The sequence below is a fragment of the Bufo bufo genome, chromosome 1 (assembly GCF_905171765.1).
Source record: "Bufo bufo chromosome 1, aBufBuf1.1, whole genome shotgun sequence".
Classification (NCBI taxonomy): domain Eukaryota; kingdom Metazoa; phylum Chordata; class Amphibia; order Anura; family Bufonidae; genus Bufo; species Bufo bufo.
Window position 1 is genome coordinate 637513866 of NC_053389.1, and position 22344 is coordinate 637536209.

At 39.6% G+C, this 22344-nt stretch overlaps 1 protein-coding gene across 1 annotated transcript in view; it reads left to right on the forward strand.

Annotated features, from left to right (window-relative positions):
- Positions 1 to 22344, forward strand: part of THSD4 (thrombospondin type 1 domain containing 4) — a 750309-nt gene that overhangs the window by 39391 nt on the left and 688574 nt on the right. Inside the window, 1 exon segment of the mRNA XM_040413864.1 lies at positions 21163 to 21286. Coding sequence (XP_040269798.1) covers positions 21163 to 21286 — 124 coding nt within the window.

Here is a 22344-nt window from a genome sequence, read left to right on the forward strand (position 1 = left end):
TGTGCCAAAAAATGCAATGTGTAATCAGGTTTTTAGGCTGTGCTTTTTTTATTTTACTCAATGCAGTTTTTCAGGGGGTTTTTGGCATGTTTTTTCACCCTTACCATTTTCAGTGGGAATTCTGCAGATGGGTTCTGCATGAAGTATGGACGGGTCACTTTCTTCCACTGTGCGTTTTTTAAAATCGCAAGTGGAAAAAAGTGCATTATGTCTTCACATGTGGACTCACCATTGATTTAATGTGCGTGTACTTTGGCGGAGAATTATTGGCGCATAATCCGTGGCCAAAAAAACTTTGTGAACATATATTCAATTCAATCTCAGAATTTTGATATAGCATAACACAGAAAAGGTCAACTTAGGTTTTAATGCTTTGCTGGGCCACCTTTTGCTTGATTTATGTTACCTACATATGTCTTTACAGGCAATGTCACAGGTATTACCGTTTTCTGTCTTAAAGGGTAACTGTCATATTTTTATTTTATTTGCTAGTTTATTAGAGCTAGGCATGTATACCTGAGTTAGTCTGTCAATGATTGTCAAAAGATCTGTAAATACCTTATAATAACAGCTTTCATTAATGTTGTCTGTCCCTTTTCACTGCTCCCTTAAAAGACCGTTACTAGGGCTTGTCTGTCTCCCAACTTAATGTAAACAGAAGACAGAGGGGCGGTCCTTCACACTGCATGCCTGCATTATGCTTCAGAGTTAGAAAGGCGTGTAAATGAAGAAAAAAGGTCCCGGAGACAAATGGAGTTCCTCTGTCAGCTCTTCTTTATTTGTCACATATAGTTGACAGACATAACCACCTCATACACGGCATGACGTTGACGCGTTTCGGGTTGGTACCCTTAGTCGTAACAATTTGCCATGTGTGACCCCTCAATTTAAAGGAGTTGGAGTGCACCTCCCCCAACAACGAGGAAGGAGTCTCCAACTCCATAGGCTGCCACACACTGAGACACACCTTTTCGTTTGCTGCATCAATCACGGATATAATTAGTAACACACTGTGTGGACACTTCTCTGAGCATATTAACCCTGGGAGTACCAAGGTATTCATTCCCTGACAAGAAAACCGCACAGTGTGAACATGCCATCATTCCATCAATTAAAAATATATAATACATACAAAAACATACAACAAAAAATGACCTTCTGTCCTCCAGCAGGCTGGAATCCGTTCTGTTATAGCAGATTACATCAAACAATTAATTTGTAATACTGTTAGTTATTGATACCGGCGAGTAACCTTATAGTCCTGGAAGCAAATTTGGAAAAATTCTGCTGTTCACAGGTAGCAACGACTGCATGTATATAACATAGTAAAAATACATAGCTTTCAATAAACCTTGGATGCGCTAGATCAAACCGTTCTATAAACAGCCAGAATGCAAGCGAGAAGCCGCCCTGTCTGACCAGCGTCCTGTGCACAGATGAACAGAGATGTGTGTAAAAGCCGAACAGCCCGGATTATCAACATTTCTATATTGGGGAAGATTCTTTTGGTAAACATACAATATACTATCATACTGAGTTTTTAATGGTATATATTTGAAACTAGTCTATTTATTTAGTAACTCACTGATAAATATATATTAGTTCTTTTTTCAAGTTAAGACCTACTGGAATTCTAGTGTCAAGTCTGAAAATCCAGTAGGCCTCTCGGAGAAGGATTTTTTTCCGATGATCTCCGCCCCTTTTGGGTGCCAGAACTTGCTCTATGGCATATGCCTGAAAAAATGACACCTGACGAGCATGTTTAGAGCTTAGAAAGGCGTGTCTCTAAGTAATCGAATCTGATTGGCTGGCTGCTGGCTACAGCAAGTGTGTATGGAAATGAGGGAAAGCAGTTTTGGCCTCAGAGAACTGTCAGAGGAGCCATCTTGAGAAGGTCCCCATATTGTAAATGTTTAAAGCCGTAACTAAGGGAAAAACTCAAGGAAAACAGCGGTATAAAGATTGCTTTATGCATAATGCTGCTGCTGCAGTAACATATGCTAAAATTGATTTTTTGATAAAAACAATTCAAAATTATGCTTCTACCAGTTTATCATCCACAATTATCCCTTGTTCATAGTTTGTTAGATCATGTTGTCTGCCCATAATATCTTTTATTTTAGGCCTGTATTACACCAACAGATTATCTGGCCAATATCTGTCTAGTCAGACCAAAAGTTGGTGCGTACAACAAAATATGTGTGTGTGTAATTAGCCATCTGACCAATGTTGGTGTAGTAAAAGCCTAGCACTGCTAGCTGCTGAATCGCTTCACATTCACCTTCAATTCACACTACTTAACCTTGATCTGAAGTCAGCGCTGGCTGTGTTGTCACCACAAAATGTGTTATTGTTCGCTAAACCGTAGAACATTCTAATATTGTGTTGCCCTGATTTGTGTTGCCAGAACGTATCTAACCCATCACGGCATGAACTCTGGAAGACTTCTCTGTAGGTGTCCACAATTATATTTTTTTAGTGCATTGTGCTACAGTAGGCCTTCTGTGTGATTGGATCTCACCTCCTAGCCTTCATTCCACACATCTATCAATAAGCCGCTCAGGTTCGCCATTTGTCCTTCCTTGGACCACTTTTCTTCTCTTATACTGAGTTTACATTACCACTTAGCCGTCCCTCGTCTGTCAGGTAGGAATCGCTGTGTTTTGCTCTCAGCGTGATATTTCTTAGCTGAGCAGAGGTTCCCCGTGCATAGCAGGTTTGTGTGTGCCTCTCTTAGTTCAGAGTCCCACGTGGTCTCCGGACCCTTCACTCGCCGGCTCATTGCACTGGCAATTAGACGCCGACTCCCTCCAGTATAATTCTCCGGTTAGATGTCTCAGCATGTACGTATTCTGGGGGTCCTGCGGGGGTCCTCGCTTCTTTAGATATCTAGGATTGCAATACACCAAACGCATTTTGGAGCCTATATGCTTCTTCCTCAGTGACTCCACATGCAATCCATTTAACATGTCCATTTAAACACTCCATTTTGCAGGGGCAGTACTTTTCACATTAAGTCATTCAGTAACACCCTAGAAACGGGATGGATTGTAATCCCCTTTACTTTACATGGGTAGAATCAAAAAATCATGTCTACCTATATATAGTCTGTCCATGTAAGTCCAGATGGTAGAGTGTCTGTTATCTTTTTAATATTGTTGCATAATGTATCCCACCCCTTGACAGGTGCCATTATCAAGAGATAATCAGTTATTTATTCTCTAATATTATGGCTGAATAGATGTATATTTCTATTTCTTGCTTTTCATAAGAAAAATATTCTGCATTGTTCAAACCAGCACCTGAATCTGAATACTTTTGTAATTTCATGTTAGCCAGTGAGTTATTTAAAATATATCTACCAATTACAAGACATCCCCCCCCCCCCCCTTAGACATACTACCTTTGAGTTACCAGCATGAAATAAACATAACAGTACAATGAATGGGGAGATCTCTGGATCCATGTGAGGTACAGGGTTGGATGTAGCTTTGTAGGAGATTCTCATGTACTATATGATGTATGATTTTCATTTTTTACATTAATTATGGGATAACCCTTTTAAACACAAATTAATTTGGTTTGGAAAAATGACTTCTTTCCGGGCAGGGAGCTATTGCAGAGGCATTCAGAGAAGCAGGTGACCAGGATCAAATGCACATAATGTATGCTGAACTTTCACCAAGAACAGGACCTCATGTCCCCAAACGACCTACTGGGTTGAACAACAATACAAATGTGTTTGACTTTAATCAGAATTCTAATCTGTGACGAGTTACAACTCTAAAAATATTAGAAGTATTGGGTTTCCTTTTAGTCTATATCACATTTCTATGTTGCTCCTTTAAATAATGGACATAATATAAAATTGCATTACATTGTATAGTGCCAAGAAAAAATACTTTCCTATCCACTTCTGATCACATCTGCAAGTTTAATGCTGACTCCCACTCATGACCAGAAACTTGAATCTGCTGCTTGCTTAAAATCACATTTTACTTTGACTGTGCTTATTTTTTAAAAACCATTTTGATCATCAGCAAATTCCGCTCAATGTTGTATTCCCCATATACCGTAATTACATATTTAATACACATGCATTCTTCCCGTCTATCTAAGTGCAGAAAGAGGCAGTAGCAGATAATGTCGTCGTTTGTACACTGTAGAGGCCAGAGCAGGACAATCACTCAGAGGAACTTTCTAAATATGTCGCCCATATACAACCACCAGGTTGCACTCTAGGTACAAGCAAGCATCAAAATCAGCGTGCTCATAAATAATGATTTAGACCAAAAGATATACTTTGTACCTTACAGTTTGTATTAAAGGGTCACTGAGTTTTCCAAAAACGTTTGATATGTCATAGAGACGTATCAAACGTTTTGATCAGTGGAGGTCTGAGTGCTGAGACCCCACTGATCCCTAAAACTTTGTATGGACAGAAGACATACACCTAAATCAATGGTTTGTTGTTATTGTATCTATGTATCCATCGGCTGCTATATGAATGTGCATCCTCAGAAACAACCCCATGCAGGCCCCCTGCAGAAATTCTACATACGGTATTTTAACAAGTTAGAGCACATTTAGTGCTTCACTAGCGTAGATGGTGACACATCTGGAGCTTCACAGGTTCATAGCAGTCTTGCCATGTCACCCGTTAGCAATGACAGCTGTTACAGGACAATGGCCCAAATATTTTGGGCTGTTCTTTGAAAAAATAAATTACTGTTACAAACCTAATGAATATAATAATGAATGAAAAACAATTTTAATTACTAGAGATTAGAGCTGTCTTCATTAAAAAAAACATTAGTTGTGACTATACCGTAATATGCATTTTCTTATTTTGATTGATAATTGAATTATTTGACATATAAATGTACCGTATGCACTAAACATAACACATGCAATAAACTTAAATTTATCTTGCAGATGGTTGAGTTAAAGGTGATTTTCAGGAGGAACGTATGGATGACCTATTCATAGATCAGTGGGAGCTCGACACCCAGCACCTCCAGCTGTTACCTGCAGCAGAACTAGAACACAAAGCTCTGTACCCAGTGTACTGCGGCAGATGCCCCTATTGAAGTCAATGGGAGCTGTACTGCAGTACCCAAGAACAGCCACTCTGAATAGGTCATCAATATGTTAGTCCTAAGCCACCGTAAAGAGATAATAAAACATTGCTGATTTCTACCAAAAACAGCACCACACCTGTCCATAGTTTGTATGTGGTAGCACAGCTCAGCTCAGCTTCATTCACTTCAATGGCACTGATCTGCAAGACCACCTACAACCTGTGGGCAGATGTGGAAGAAAGCAGCCAACTTTTTCATTCATCTACAACTTCTTTGAACCTCAAACACTTTTATTAACTAGCTGATTAAATTAAAGATGCAGGTTTTTCAAGCAGGTCATATCTTGGCTTACAGATTTCTCTTTGGGTTCCTACTGTCAATTCATACATTTCTCTTTGGGTTCCTACTGTTGGGTGTACTCCTAGGGTCAAATATACTTTAATAGAACTGGGAAGTCCTGTCCTAATGGAAGTCTGACCAGGACATTGCTTTCCTGCAGATTCCTGCTGTGAATATTGCTCTGTCTCAGGTAGGACTCCATGACCTTATTTTGGATAAACTGTAAAATGTTTCTAGCTCAGAATGAAGAAATCAGCCTTTGCCATCGCGTCTCTGTAGTTTGGGTTGAATAGTGTTTTTCATGGAGTAATTTGCACATTATGAAGTGACTTACCAACTTGCTGCTACTTAATAAATACTTTCCATGTTACAGCAAGGGCACTGGCAGCAGTAAGGAAGTGATGCATATTTGTCCTGTAATTAGAAGGCATGGCTCCTCTTGCTTGGCTGTATTGGTCATAATTAATGTACGCTGACACTTCACAGTACCTTCTGGGGAAGTTAAATGTGTGTTATAAGCTCTTTTGGTAGAATTTGTTATACCTTGCATGCTACCTTTATTATATACACTGCCTTGCCAACAAAAGGTCACCACCTGGATTTAAATAAGGAAAGAGGTAAGCGCTTCCCAGTTGGTCAGCTCTAGGTTTAGCAACATTATGTGCCCAAAGAAGGAGGTCAGCTGGCTACCTGAACATACTGAATGACCATGTTATTCCATCAATGGATTTTTTTTCCCTGATGGCACGGGCATATGCCAAGATGACAATGCCAGGAATTATCGGGCTCCAATTGTGAAAAAGTGGTTCAGGAAGAAAGAGACATCATTTTCACACATGGAGTGGGCACCACAGAGTCCAGACCTGAACCCAATTGAGAATCTTGTGCTGGTGAAGACTTTGCGCAGTGGTCCAAATCTCCCAATACATGATCTTGGGGAAAAATGAATGTAACACTGGACAGAAATAAATGTTTTGACATTGCAGAAGCTTGTGGAAACGCGTGCCATAAAAAAAGCTAAAGGCGGTCCAATAAAATATTAGAGTGTGTGACCTTTTTTTGGCCAGGCAGTGTAGATATGTTTGGAGTGTCAGCAAATATATTGCCCTAAGGGTGCTGACACACATTCAGGTTTTTTGATACAGTTTTTGAAGCCAAAAACAGAAGTGGATTGAAAAAATAGAAGTTGTATCTGCCCTTAATACTTTCTCTCCTGTTATGATCCAGGCTTCAAAAACTGCATCAAAAAGCCAGACTGTGTGGTAGCACCCTAAGTGTTCAGCAATTTCAGATTGTGGAAAGGCAGACCACTTTGACCTTTACTTGGATAAATGCCTCTTTAAATTGAACCATTCACTATGAACATGCAGTCCCATCTGTGGGCAGCATGTTATAGTGAAGAGTGGACTGATGTAGTTTTGGGGGTTTTATATAGTTTTATTAAACATTTAAAATAATTGGTGCATGCCATTTAATCCAAGTATTTGGTGCAATTTGTACAACATTTCCGAGAATTTTGCTGAGTAAATCTCCCCCTATTGCTTTTAAGAATGTTAAAAATCAATATACTAATTTCTCATTACAAATGCTTTAATTATCCTCCAGTGCAGTTCTCTAATATGCAGGTCTGAGGAGAATTCCAGATTTTGTTCTGCTTCCCTGTAGATTTGTCTGTAGGTTTCAGGCTGCTGTTTACTGGATTGTCATATTACAGCCTGTGTCTGCTGCTGGGTCTTGTGGGAAACAGTGGCAAATTGTATTTCCCGTAATACTGGAATCTTTCCACTGCCGAAGGCACAGTTCCTTCTGTTTACACAATTCTCCATCATGTTCATGAAATTAGTTCAAAATCAAGTGTAAGGGATCGTCTCTTTTCAGGGGGTCACACTCACAGATATCTCACCAGACAACAGATTTTCATGTCCAAACTGTGCATTTATTTTGACAGTCTTATAAAGGATAGTCCAGTTATACATCACTGTGTGGGGTGAGGTTCCCGCACCGCCAACACTTAAAACACAAATAAACTCCTGCCCGTCTAGGTGCTACCTAAACAAAATACGTCTCTACATCACTCATAGAGCTCAGTTTACACATGGACAACATATGCGGCTTTCCTCAGCCAACATCAATACTGCAGCCTCCAGGCTGTGGCAACTCCAGTACCTTTTGGGGGAGTGTGGCCCAGTAGTCCTCCAGACGCTGGGCGTGCAACCCTCGTTCTCTAGGGGCCTCTGCTTCACAAAACAGTCTCGCTCTCCCTCCTCAGACTGACCTACTCTGAGGCACTTTATGCAAGCCTGATTACAGCAGGCCTCACCTGCGATCACCTCAGGTAGAAAGGAAAACCCATACTGGAAGGGTGTGGATTGGCAACTCCCTCTACCAAGCCTAGCCACCAGTCCAAGTACAATCCATGTATACAAAAATGTCTCAGCAAACTATGCTTTGCTGAGACTACTGCCACTCTCTGGATTTTACCTGTCTCACCCATCTGAGGTACCTGAAGTGGGACAACACACCTTCCAGCACTGTTCACATTACATCACAAGCTATACTTTAACTGGGCATCTGTCATCAGATTTGTACCTATGAAACTGGATGTTGTTTTTATCATGACTCAATAAAGACTTCAAGATTTCAAAGACAAAGTGCCGTATACATATTTGGGAATTAAACTAACTGTACCTTTTATGGTCATAATTCCTGTATGTAAAATATACTTTGTTAAAATGTGAACATAAGGTTCAAAAGTCAACTTTTATTAAATTTGGTTAAATATTTTTTCTTTCATTGCATCATTTTCTCATTCAGTCTGTTTAATAACACATTTAATTCCTGCTTTGTACACAGAGAGTGGCGATAACTGTATCTAAGCACTGATCATGGATGAGGTCCAGCTACTTATATTTGCCTAGATGCATCATGACTTTCTTAGGGTACTTTCACACTTGCGTTTTTCTTTTCTGGCATTGAGTTCCGTCCTAGGGGCTCTATACCGGAAAAGAACTGATCAGTTTTATCCCTGTGCATTCTGAATGGAGAGCGATCCGTTCAGGATGTCTTCAGTTCAGTCTTTTTGACTGTTCAGGACGGAGATAATAACGCAGCATGCTACGGTCTTATCTCCGGCCAAAAAAAACTTAACACTTGCCTGAATGCCAGATCCGGCATTTTTTTTTCCCCATAGGAATGTATTAGTGCCGGATCCGACATTTTTTCCATAGGAATGTATTAGTGCCGGATCTGGCATTCAAAATACCGGAATGCCGGATCCATGCGCAGACCGAAAAAAATGTGAAAATAAATAAATGCCGGATCCATTTTTCCGGATGACACTGGAAAGACGGATCCGGCATTTCAATGCATTTGTAAGACGGATCAGGATCCTGATCGGTCTTACAAATGCCATCAGTTGGCATACGTTTTGACGGAACTGCCTGCCGGATTCCTCTGACGCAAGTGTGAAAGTACCCTTACAGTTTAGACAAATACAGTTTAGACAAAGATGTGCGATTATTCTCAGAAGCTGGATGAGGTTAAAGTGTTTGGTTTCAGAGTCAAAGCCTACATTTACTAGAGTCTAAGTATATTCTGGTAATAGGGGCACATCCTGCCTATCTCCTTACTTACTGAGCCTGTTTTATGTGCAGTACATTTTCCTTTTGGTTTGGCCCTCACTTATTGTTACTGGTGTAGTAATCTATTTCTTTGTAATTAAAACTAGATAATAAGTGACTGATTAGTAGAAAAAAATTAATGATCTCAATCCTGCTTCAGTAGTATACGTACTGGTGTCCGCACAAATAAGCTATATAAGCCCTAGAGACTTGGAATTCTGCAGAAGGTACTTGGAATAATTCTAAATGATTTCTAATTGGAAATGACATGAGATATCTTGAGATCCAGCAATCCTTGCTTTTTAGATGGCTTGTGGAAAGGAAGGATATTTTTAAAGAGTTACACCAGTAAAAAGACTTGACATTGGCATTGAACTTTTTTTGTGCACCTTACTGTGCCATCCATGCAGAATACTGGGCTGTGGATCTTGGAGCGTGGAGTAGACATGAATGCCAGAGTAACTTTGTTGCCAAAGGATTCACATAAACCTGGAGATAGCTCCTGCATAGCTTGGCTTGCTAATCGGACTGTGTTTTTCCCATTAGAAGATGGTTGACTTGAAACAGGTGGTTCATGTGCAATATTATGGTTTAGGAGTGGGTACGTGTTAATGAAAATGTACATCTTGGGGAGAAAGAACAATAGGACGCTTCATCTGTTATTGCTCCTCAGCTGTCCATGCTCCATAGAATAGTAAAGATAAGTCCAGTTCTGCACAGTATACTTTTCATTGGCTCACAGATGAACCTTGTCGGCTGCCAAGATAAAAATAGACCTTAGAAAAATGCTCAGGTTTTCCCCATTCAACCAGTGAACCATTGTTAGTACAGTGAAGAAATGGTCATGAGCCAGTAATCCTCAATATTGGGATTTTTTTTTATTATAGTTATTGTAATGGAGCAGAAAGAAAAATTTCACTCAATCTACAAATCAGAAGATTCTTGCCAAATATTATAGCCTGAAGAATATGCCAAAATGGTTTAATCTCTTTTCCTAATATGGATGCCAATGTTACCACTGACGTAATGTACATACTTCTCCCTCGCTGTAGATGAAAGCATAAAGTCTTTTCCACAAGAGCCTTTTTAATATTATTATGCTACTATTGATTAAATCATGAAAACAGATATTTGGATGAAAAGAGGTGTGCAGGTGCTTGTCCTCCCCAGGCAGCATCTCCACATCTGAAACAGATTCCATATACAGATGTGTCTTCCCCTACCTTAGCTCTAATTTGGTTAAGGACTGCAGTTTCTGATTAAACAAATTCCATACAATAGCAACATACTAGCAAAATTGTTAACAGTCTGCAATTTACAACACAACTGCTGGCTGGCTACTCGTAGATAAAAATTTCATGAAAGAATATTGCAAAATTGTGTATTATGTAAAACGCTGGTCATCATGTGACACACATATCAGGACAAGAAAAAAATGTAAGAAAGAACATATCTGTATGGACTATTTGGACTTTTGATGTTTGCTCCAACCACTGGGTTGATCATATGATTTCCACAATTTTCTGTTGTCTACACTGTTGTACAGATTATAAAGTTTCGGTATAAACTGATTACAGCTTGCATTTATTTTACACGTTAACCTACGAAATGTTACCAAGGAAAGTTTGCTAAACAAATTTCCTTTTTTTGAAGGTTGCATACTGACTTGTTCCTTGCACTTATGCAGTAGACAATATCAAAACATTATATACAATACAGTAACAAAATCAAGCAGTGTTCATACAGTGACGTGCAAAAGTTTGGGCAGTGAATGCATATCTCCCAAGTTTCTGGGAAAAGAAATTCAAATTAGTTGCTATGCAACTAATTTAGCTTTATCCTGATCTAGCTAGGTATGTAAGGTGTACAATAGGCTGTTTGCAGACATATTCCTTGTTGCTGTCAGGGGTGTTGCTAGGGTCTCAAAAGATTCGGGGCCCAAGCCCCAATGCATATGGCTCAACTCTATAAGTCGACCAAATGCCCCCCCCCCCCCCCCCGCAAACACTAGCACTGAAGACATTTTACTGTACTTGCTATACAGCAGCACGTACCTCTCACATCCAGGGCTTCCAGGAGACGTCTACTCTGATGTAAATCTTCTCTGTCATCATCTTCTCTATTCAGTCCAGACAATTTCTCTCAGCCCCGTCTCTGCAGAGTGTGACACACGGACATCTTAGCTTCCTCACTTTTCTGTACCCCCAAATACTATCCTGAAGAAAAATTAGTGTCATACAGATAATCTCACCCCATAGTAATAGTGCTCCTCCTAGTCCCACCAATAGTAATTCCCTTCTAGAATGCCCTTATTTGTAATACTGCTTATATTATATATTGCCCCCTACTGTTATAATGCTCACCCTGAAGAGCCCCCAGTATTGTTATAATGCCCCCTGTAGTTATATTCCTCTGTGTCCTCAGAAATTATAATGCCTCAGCCCCTCCACCATACAGTCCCATGTAAATAACAATATTTCCCTCCTTCCGCCATAAAGTCCCATGTAAATACTATCACACCATCTCTCCAGGCCCCTCCAATATACAGTCCCATGTAAATAACTTCACACCATCTCTCCTGCCCCCTCCAATATTCAGTCCCATGTAAGTAATTTCACTCCCTCCCCCAGACACCTTCAACATACAGTCCCATATAAATAAAAGCATCCCCTCCCCAGCCACCTCCAACATGCAGTCCCATGTAAATAACATTACCCTTCAACATTCAGTCCCATAGAAATATCACTCCCTCCCACATCCGCCTTCAATATATAGTCCCATGTAAATAACATCACCCTGCCCCAGCCACCTCCAACATGCATTCCCATGTAAATAACATCACCCCCTCAACTTTCAGTCCCATGTAAATAACATCACTCCACCCCACTGTGCCATGTAAATAATTTATCTCCCTTCAGCCCTAACATACAGACACAGTTAAATAACTACAACTCCCAACATTGCTCTGCCTCTCACACTGAGTAATCTACCCCTTCACTTACCTCTCCTCATGTACAGACCTCACCACAGCTTCTTCCCAGGACTTCTCTTCACTGCTGAGCCTTCCTCTCCTGCATGGTGACATCATCGCAGGTCCTTCTCAGCTATTGCATTTAGAACTGATCACATGGACTGTGATGTCATCACAGGTCCTTCAGCTCTTGCAGGGCATTAGATTCAATTGTATTGCCATCCTGAGGATGGCAATACAGTTGTATCTATCTGGCAGGCAGGACATTCAGGGCCTGGGACAAAACATCAGGGGCCCAGGCCCCGAATGTTTTAACCTAGCAACATCCCTGGTTGCTGTCATGGGTAAAAGAGTTGCAAAAAGGGATCATTGGTTTAAGGGTGGCAGTATTTCTGAGTCTGCGTAGTTTCTGAATCTTTTGTGTGCTGCTGTCGTGAAAGTGTATCATGTAAATAAACGAGGTGGACACTGCAGAGCACCATATGCCATTAATGTGAGAGGTGAACGTTGGTTATGAAGGCGCACAATAGCAAACTGACATGCTACAGTGGAGCAGCTTACCACTAAAATAAACCAGGAGGCTTCCAGACGTCTGTCTTAAGTGAACCCCATTGCGTATGGGGCTATGAAGCAGACAGATGGTCACTGCACCTCTGCTAACAAAGTTGCTTCAACAGAAAAGGTATCAGAATTGGACCTCTGCTAATTGGCAAAGGGTTGCCTTCTCTGATGAGTCACTTTTCCTGCTTCATTGAATGGATGGACATTGGCATGTAGGTTGAGAAACATTGGAGAACAAACACTCTGCAACCATTGCTGGAAGAACTTAAGCTGGTGTCAGCATTATGGTCCGGGGAATGTTTTCATTGCATTCTCTGGGCCCACTGATCCATGTGGAAGGCACTGTCAACAATTTGGGTATGAATCCATCCTTGCAGATCACCCATACATGCTGATTGTCTTCCCTGGGGTGGATGGAATCTTCTAGCAAGACAATGCAACATATCACATCGGTAGATATGTTCAACATTGGTTGGAAGAGCATGGCCAAGACTTCCAAGTACTACTCTGGCCCCCTAATTCCCCAGATTTAAACCCAATTGAGGATCTGTGGGACCACCTTGATCGTCGTGTTCACTCTATAGATCCTCCAGATACCTGTGAGATTATCTTTTAGCTGGTGGTTATAATAATGTGACTCGACTGTGTATACACACACACATATATATATATAAATACATAAATACATACATACAGTACCGGTCAAAGGTTTAGACATATCTTTTAATTTCATGTTTATTTTTATTTTCTACATTGTAGATTCATATTGAAGACATGAAAACGTTGAAGGAACACATATGGATTTAAAGAGATATTCCCATCTGGGACATTGATGGCATATTGCTAGGATATGCCATCAGTCTCAGATGGGGGTTGTACCCGCTCCTATCTCCATAACGGGGCCCCAAAGTGAAGGCGAGCACACCACGCATGTGTGGCTTGCTTTCATTTCACTGCTATGGGACTTTGACAATCAGCCCCATAAGATAGTTTCCTGGAATAGTGCAAAAGTCTTGAAGGAGTTTCCAGAGGTGCTGAGAACTTGTTGGCTGCTCTTCTTTCATAATGCAATTCAATTCACCCAAGCCATCTCAATTGTGTGATTATGGGGGCCATGCCATTTGACGCAGCACTCCATCACTTTACTTATTGGTCAAATAGCCCTTATATAGCCTGGAAGTGAGTTATTGTCCTATTGAAAAAAAATGAGTCCCACTACGCTCAAACCAGGTGGGATGGTATGTTGCCTCAGAGTGCTGTGGTAGCCATGCTAGCTAAATGTGCCTTGAATTTTGAATAAGTCGCCAACAGTGTCACATGCAGACCACTATCACACCTCCTCCTCCATGCTTCATGGTGGGAACTAAACATTTGTTCCCCTTTTCTGCGTCTCACAATGACATGGCGGTTGGAACACCAAATCTAAAATTTTGACTCATCAGACCAAAGTACAGATTTCCACTGGTCTAGTGTCCATTTCTTGTATTTCTTGGCCCAAGTAATTCACTTCTTATTGTTCCTCAGTAGTAGCTTCTTTGCAGAAATTTGACAATAAAGGCCTGATTCTCTTGGTCTCCTGTGAACAGTTGATGTTGAAATGTATCTTATGAAGGCAATAAATTCCATAAATTAACTCTTGACAAGACATACTTATAAACTGAACACCATTCCAGGTGACTACCTCATGAAGCTGACTGAGTGAATACTAAGAGCACACAAAGCTGTCATCAAAACAAAGGGGCTACTTTGAAGAATCTAAAATATATTCTAAAACGTATTCTGGTTTAACACTTTTTTGTTTACTACCTAATTCCATGTGTCTTCCTTCATTCTTTTCATGTCTTCAATATGAATCTGCAAAGTCTGTCTAGAAAGCCACACTGGAGTCTCCATTTCCATTTTACTCTATTAGACTACCTGTGGATTATATCTTTTCCATTGAGCCTTTCCTGTTTCCGCATCCCCACGCCATGAGAATTTATTTGTGCACATAACAGAAGTTGTGTACATTCAATTATGAACACACACGCTTCCAGTGGTACAATTTGCTGGCCAGTATTAACACCAGATGATAAAATATTATGTTCTCTTATTAGATTTTTGACCCTAAAGTGTTCAGCATTTCTAGTTATTCAACAGTGGTAATTAAACTGCAAGAAAGCTTCACTGCTCTCATTCTGTAGTCTATAAAGAGCTTTTTATTACACAAGCTTATTGCTGAGTGCCCCAATGTGTAGATAAAAGACTAAAGTAGCACTCATCACAATGCCTAGCCCAGATGATTAAACCAATGACATTTCATCTCACAGCTCGGAGCCACATAGCTTTTACAGTGTTTTCATATGTAAACTTCATTATTCAAATTAAAATGAGCATGGTGCACAAGGGCAGTTAATAAAAACTTGTCTACGAGGAAGAATCCCAATGTTCACGTCTTTTACTGGATAGTAATAACTCTGTGTTCTCTCATGTCTTATTCTTAACCAGAGTATGTGCTTAAAAAAGCCCCTTTTTATGTGCAGAGTAACAGAATGAATACAAGAAAAGCCATATATAAAAGTTTGTGTGGCTGTAAAAGATCTTTTATCTGGTTGACATTGGCTATACAGATTTGGCTGAAAGTATTGGTATTTCTTCTAATAATGCACCATCATTTATCATCTGCCTATTACTCTTTCAGATGAGTGATATGAAACGTCCATATTCCAGGCAATGAACACGGACACATTTTTTCCCCCTTTTTTTTGACCCATTTACTATAATGTGTCAGCGTTTAGTCCATTCTAAACATGGACGTGACCAATGCCTATGTGATTGATCCCTAATAAAAGGTTTAGTTATCCTACATTCTAAGTTACATTGACTAGGGTTTTTTGTGTCTTATTCACATCTGCGTTGGAGGCTTTATTCAGGCTCTCTGTCACAGAGTCCGTCAGAAACAGCAAGGAGAAAAGTCCCGTATGTGGGACTTCTTTCTCAGCTAAAAAAAAGCAGCCTCCTGAGCAGTCCCCATTATAGTCAGTGAGGTCTGTTTGACTCTTATTAGGTGAGTCAGGCACTTCCATTATTTTCTTTGTTCTGCTCCTATAACAGAGGAGAACAGTGGAAATCAATAACACCGATATGAACACAGCCTTAAAAGGGTTTTCAGAGATTTTTATACTAGGAAAAGCAAAGAAAAAGCCACAGCGCTTACAGGAACGCGATCAGTGGGAGTCCCAGGTGTCAGACCCCCACCGATCAGATAGTGATGACCTATCCAGAGGATAGGTCATCTGTATAAAAATCTCAGAAAACCCCTTTAACTTTTGCAGTCTTTCCAGCCAGAAGTACATGGTGATATCTGAACATTAACACCAAATCTATGCTAAAATGTACCTTTTTGTCTTATTTGCCTCTTAAACTCTTTGCAGCAGTAAAAAAGCACAAAAATAGTCAATTACCTGTATGTTGCTAACGACTCAGCATGAGAAACAAGGTCCGTGTGTCCGCCATATCTCTTATATTTAGCAAGTTTAAATGAATTATGTGTACTACAGTAGTCTTGAAAAGAGAAGAAAAAGCAAAAACTAAACTAAAGGTCTTATAAGGTACTGGCCAAACATGGTCTTACAAAACCATCTCCAATATATATACACGTTCCACTGGTGTCAGCTGGTGTTGCTGGGTAGCCATCTGAACCTAGTTTAATTGACTGGTTTGATATGACTAGTTGTTGTGTACACTGTACATAACATTTAAACCACCTGCCTATTATTGTGTAGGTCTCACTCTTTTCCAAATCAGCTCTGATCTGTAGAGGTTTGGTCTTCAAAGTCAAGTCATCGCTTTCTTCACCAAATGAAGCTCCACTTACTCTCCCTCACCTAGGCCATTAGAGTACCTCAACATGCCATTCTGCTTCAAAGTGGTCCAATAAACAAAATGTCATTGGTCAGAGCCAGTTTGCCTGATGAATCCATACCCCTTGTTAGCTTCAAACCTTTTCATCTTTCCCTTCAGTCAGCCATTTATTAAGGCTGCATTACACCTGCCGATTTTTCGGCAGATGATCGCTAATGAGCGTTTGTATGAACGCTTGTTAGTGATAATCTTGCAATGTAATACTGCCGCCGATTGCCTGATGAACGGGCCATTGCCTGTTTATCAGGCAATTGTGATTTTTAAGCAAGCATGCTTAAAAATCATTGTTTGCCAGTGGCAGATTGGGCTGTCTAATTACGATCAGCCACGGCAAACTACTAGACAGCATGGGGACGAGTGATGGCATAGCTTCCCTCCCGACAATCGTTTGCTTAATTGGTCTGTGTAATACAGGCTTTAGTGATCAGCCCGCCAAGCATGCTTAAAAATCACAATTGTCCGATAAACGAGTGTTTGCTCATTCATCAGACAATCGGCGGCAGTATTACACTGCAAGATGATCGCTAACGAGCGATCATCTGGCGAAAAATCGGCAGGTGTAATACAGGTTTAAGTCTTCCTGCTGGGTAGTCCGTTCTACCAAGCAGCACCTGTTGAGAAAAGTTAATACTATTGTGGAAATTCTAATGAGAGGTTCATTGGCAATGATGTTTTTTCTAATAGGAGTGGGATGATTTCTGCTGGCTTCTTGGGGTCCAGCGTTCCCTGACAAAATATCTAGGTCGGTCACAGCACCTGAGAGTTTTGGCTTTATTTTATCTGAAACAATTTGCATGGCTTCCACTGCTTATCTTGGCAATCTCTTTAGCAAATTCTCCATAGTCCATAATACAGTATATTTAATGATTTCCTGGAGCACGATCATAGGGACAGAAGGTATGCTTGTGAGTGGTTTAGGGGTTGCAACATGGAGATTCATCCTGTCAACTACGCCAGTTGTAAAAGGGGTTCCCCTTTAATTGATGATTTATTATGCAATTGCAGTAAAATTACATACATTACAGAACCCTTAATGACACTGTGTGCTTGGTGATGAATAGACTTGAAGGCAAACACAATTATATTCAGAATAGTTAAAAGAATATAGTGGCTATGTAGCAAAGGACGGGTGCTCTTGCTCAGTAGTGATTTCACCCAATCACAAAACAATGTAATCTACGTTTTCCAAATAGCAGGCACTCACCATCTGGTTATATAGAGTAATCAATAAAGAGCAGTTAATGTAAACATTATATCAGTTATTAATTTAAAAAAATAGTTAAAAATGACCCTAAAGTAAAATCTCTACAGATAAAATAACATCCAATTAACAGTCATCTTTGTTCACCAAGATTAAATAATCATTGGCTATTACTTATAAATCAATATCCCACAATTGATCTATAAAAATCTATGGTGGCAAAATTTGCTAGTGGCTCCAATAATCTAAGTATTTTTAGCATGTTATGGTGGTGATTGATGTTATTCCTTTAAACCAATGGCATGTATCCCGTTATGCTTAGTAATATCCCGTATGTTGTTTTTTATGGTTGGTAACAATTTGTATCAGTGGTTAATAGTAACCTCCAGTAGTTATCAACAAAGGTTGTCAATAGCAACAATAACATCAATGGTTGGTAGCAGCAGTTTTTGTAGCAGCAGTTGTTAATAGCAGCGGTTGTTAGCTGTAATAGTCAATAGCAGCAATAGTCCATAGTAACAATAGTCAATAATAGCGATTACCACCAGTTGCAGAATTCAGTTATTCGTACCACCAACAATTGAAAACAGCGGTAATGGTGGCTATAGTGACCGTGGTATTTAATAATAGTGATAGCTTGTGGCAGCATCGCCAGTGGCACAGTTCAACAGTGTGGTATTCAGTCTAGCTTGAGACTGTTTAATTTTACTTTTGATACTTGCCAGGGATTTGTTTATGACAGCCGTGTTGGGTACATTAGTGAGGAACACTTATGTGTTTAATACTCACTGTTTGGTTGTTTTGTAGAGTTACACTGGTTAAGGTGGCGTCCCAGTCGATATTCAGTGTACTCACCCCGCTTGATCACGGTGTCTGTGTTATCACTTTGGTTTGGTATCCGAATGTGCGCTTGTGTTTGTTCCTGCTACGGCTCGGCGTCTCACGTGATGACCGTAGTTCTCGCTTGAAATCCCGCGGGATTCAAAGATTGCTGTAATATTGGTTGACAGCGGAAATTTGACTAACAAACACTGTTAGTTATATCGCTGGCAGTAGTGTCCGAAAGCTTTCAAAGCTATTTTGCGATATTTATGTGGGTGTTCCGAAATGTCTGCTAAACGCGTTTCGAGGTTCAGACCTCTTCCTCAGTAGCCATATCTGAAACCCCACAAAATCAGTCCTTATATAGCGTTTATCTGTTACTTAGAAAACCTGTAGCCAATTGTGGGTTATTCAAAAAACCCGGAAAGGTGATATTACCCTTTTAGATAGTTTAAACATAAATACGATATAGAAAAACCTTGGTAGTTAACATAGCTTAGTATAGATTTTCGATATATAGAAAAAACGCATGTGCGATTTCCGTGAGTTTTTCATGCTTTTTTCTCATATCTTGGTTTTTTTAAAGTTTCCATAGTATTTATTCGTACTATACCCCTTTATGTACTATTTGGGTAATAGTGTTCAACAAAGTAATATCTACTGCTTCTTATATTGGTTATTTCAGAATGTTTATAGGTTCTCTTCAACTATTTGTGAAGCATCATTGAAAGATGTGTAGATGTATTGAAGTGTAGATTTTAGGTAGAGTGCCCTCCAATTGATGATTAATTATGCAATTGCAGTAAAATGGAGAAAACCATATTTTCTTCACATAAATTACAGAACCCTTAATGACACTGTGTGCTTGGTGATGAATAGACTTGAAGGCAGACACAATTATATTCAGATATATATAAAAAATATTCTTCAGTTTGTAACATTTTTTGATTGGACAGAGAATTTTGAATAAGGGACTCTTATTTGTATACTCCTGTTTGATTCACTAATAGAGAGAAGTTCAGGATCCTAATCTCTTCTCACTGCTATATGCAGTCTTCTCCTATTAAGCAGCTGACTTCCCTGCCACCTCTCTCATTCACCAGCTTCACCATTGTGAGGAGAAGCAAGGAGCAGAACTTGACATAAGTTACAACTCCCATCAGCTTGGTTTGGTTGTGCTGTGCTCCACTAACACCAACATAATACAACACTGAGATACAAACAGAGGTAGTGCGTAAGAGTAAGACACAAGAGAGGTGCACAACAATTTAAAAACATAACACATCCGAGAGATGCTTAGATGCTTAATGGAGCTGAGATCTGGAGAAAAGTTAAAACCTTGAACTCTTTGCCATAATCCTCAAGCCATTTCTGGAGCATTTTTGCAGTGCAACAGGACACATTATCCCGCGAGAGCCCACTTCCATTGGGGAAGACCTTTGCCATCAAAAACTATCTGTAGTATGTCTGTAGAATTTATCTCAATCAACTTTCAGAAAAGAGAAATCCATCATTTTTTGACATAATCTTCTGAGACACTGCTGTGCAGGTTTGAACATGTTACATCAGTTCATTTGTGACTGCAGTGGAGAAACAATGGCTGATTTGCACAAAAGAAGAGCAGCATGCATTGATTTATTTTTTGTGGTCTGAGGGTGTGTCTGGAGCCGATATATATTTATTGAAGATTTTGGGCACAGTATGGAGAAAGTGTTTTGTCATGAAGAAGTGTGTATGAATGAAATGAGAAGTTCAAGGAAGGGTGCACAAGTGTCTGTCATGAAGAAGGAGATGGATGCCCGTCCACATCCATGACTGATGACAACATTGAGCGTGCATGTGAACTGATTTTGTTGGATAGACGAGTGATAGTGGATTATATGGCAAATCATTTGCAAATCAGCCATGGCTCTGACTATGCAATAGTCATCCAAATCACAAGTGGGGCAGCCATTGCTTTTTGCACTGCGGTCACAAATGAACTGACTTAACGCGTTCAAACGTGCACAGCGGTGACTAGGGAGATTATGGGGAAAAATGAAGAATTTGTCTATTCCGAAAGTTGATTAAAATAAATTCTATACCCTTGTATATCTCAACAGATGCCATTGTCACAAGATAATGTTATTTCGGTTTTTTTCTCTCTTGATATTGTAATTACATTACATACAGGTGAAACTCGAAAAATTTGAATATCGTGCAAAATTCCATTTATTTCAGTAATGCAAATTAAAAGGAATTGCATTAATGCAGATTAAAATTAGAATTTTATGGAAAGATTCAATATTCTAGGCTCAGTGTCACACTCTAGTCATCTAATTAATCCATATCCCCTGAGCAAAGGGTACCTCAAAATTGTGACTTTGGGGTTTCATAAGCTATAAGCCATAATCATCCAAATTATAACAAATAAAGGCTTGAACTATCTCGCTTTCATGTAATGAGTCTATCTCCATAGGTTAGTTTCACCTTTTAAGTTGCATTACTGAAATAAATTAACTTTGCACGATATTCAAATTTTTCGAGTTTCACCTGTATGTGTTGTTAATGGTGAGTATTCAACAATGGTATTTTTATCTCTTTTTGAACATTTGTTCAGGATAAGTGACCATGTGATTGATTTCTCCAAGATGAATGTACTACATATGTGTTTTTTTGTTTCAGGTTGGAATTTGTTGCCATTATCTGAAGATCAAGGCCACACTATCATCCCTCAGGAAGCTTTTTCACGCTTCAGCAATTCTTCATTTCCTAGGAACATGGTTGACAGTTTGATTGTATCTTTACGGTGAGTTATTCATCATTATTGGTATGGACCTGTGATCCCTGAAGTTCTGTTTATAAAGTAGAATGCATGACTTCCAGTGTATTTAACATGTCACATTTCCAAAAACCATGTAACGAGGCTTGTATGTGATTTCAGGTGCTTTTCACTAGTTTGGTTTAATCACAGAATGTGAAATTATCAGTTCAGACTGCATTGTACCATAAGTTCTTGCATTTTATCAGCTTATTCATTTCATGGGTCCAGAATTTATAAACTAAGTATAAGGGTATGTAGGGCATACAGCGGGGATCTAATAGTGTTTACTATTTTTTCTGGGCGCCGCTCCGTTCGTCCGTTGTAGCCCCCGTTAAATTCTTCTGCCCTGTATGCTAATTTTTGCATCGGAATAGGGGGGAGGAGACTGTGTGGGAGAATTTAACGGGGGCCACAGCGGATGAACTGAGCGGCGCCCAGAAAAAATAGTAAGCGCTATTAGATCCCTGCTTGTATGCACCACATACCCTGATACTTAGTTTATAAAGTCTGGACCCATGAAAGGTCCTCTTTAATGTTGAGGTCATATTTCAAACTTTCCATGTTTACCTTGAGCATCATTTTGCAGTTTGATATATATATATATATATATATATATCAATCTATTATACACAGTGGATATAAAAAGTCTACACACCCCTGTTAAAATGTCAGGTTTCTGTGCTCTAATGTATATATAATATATATTATATAAATATAAAATATATATAAAATATATAAATCTGAGTGTATGTATGTGTGTATGTCCGCTAAAGGAATTTGGCACATCATGAAATTTGGCACACAGGTACATCAGGTGTAAAAGAGATGTGGCACTGTGAGGGGGAGCAGTATTTCGGGGTGGGGTGCTGTGGAGGTCATTGTTAAGGGGGGCAGGGTACTGTAGACGTAACTTTTATAGTGGATACTGTCGATATCTTTTAATGTCACACACAAACATTAAATGAAATAGATTAAATATACCTGTGCGAAGCTGGGTCCCTCAGCTAATATATATATATATATATGTAATGTGACAACTCAGG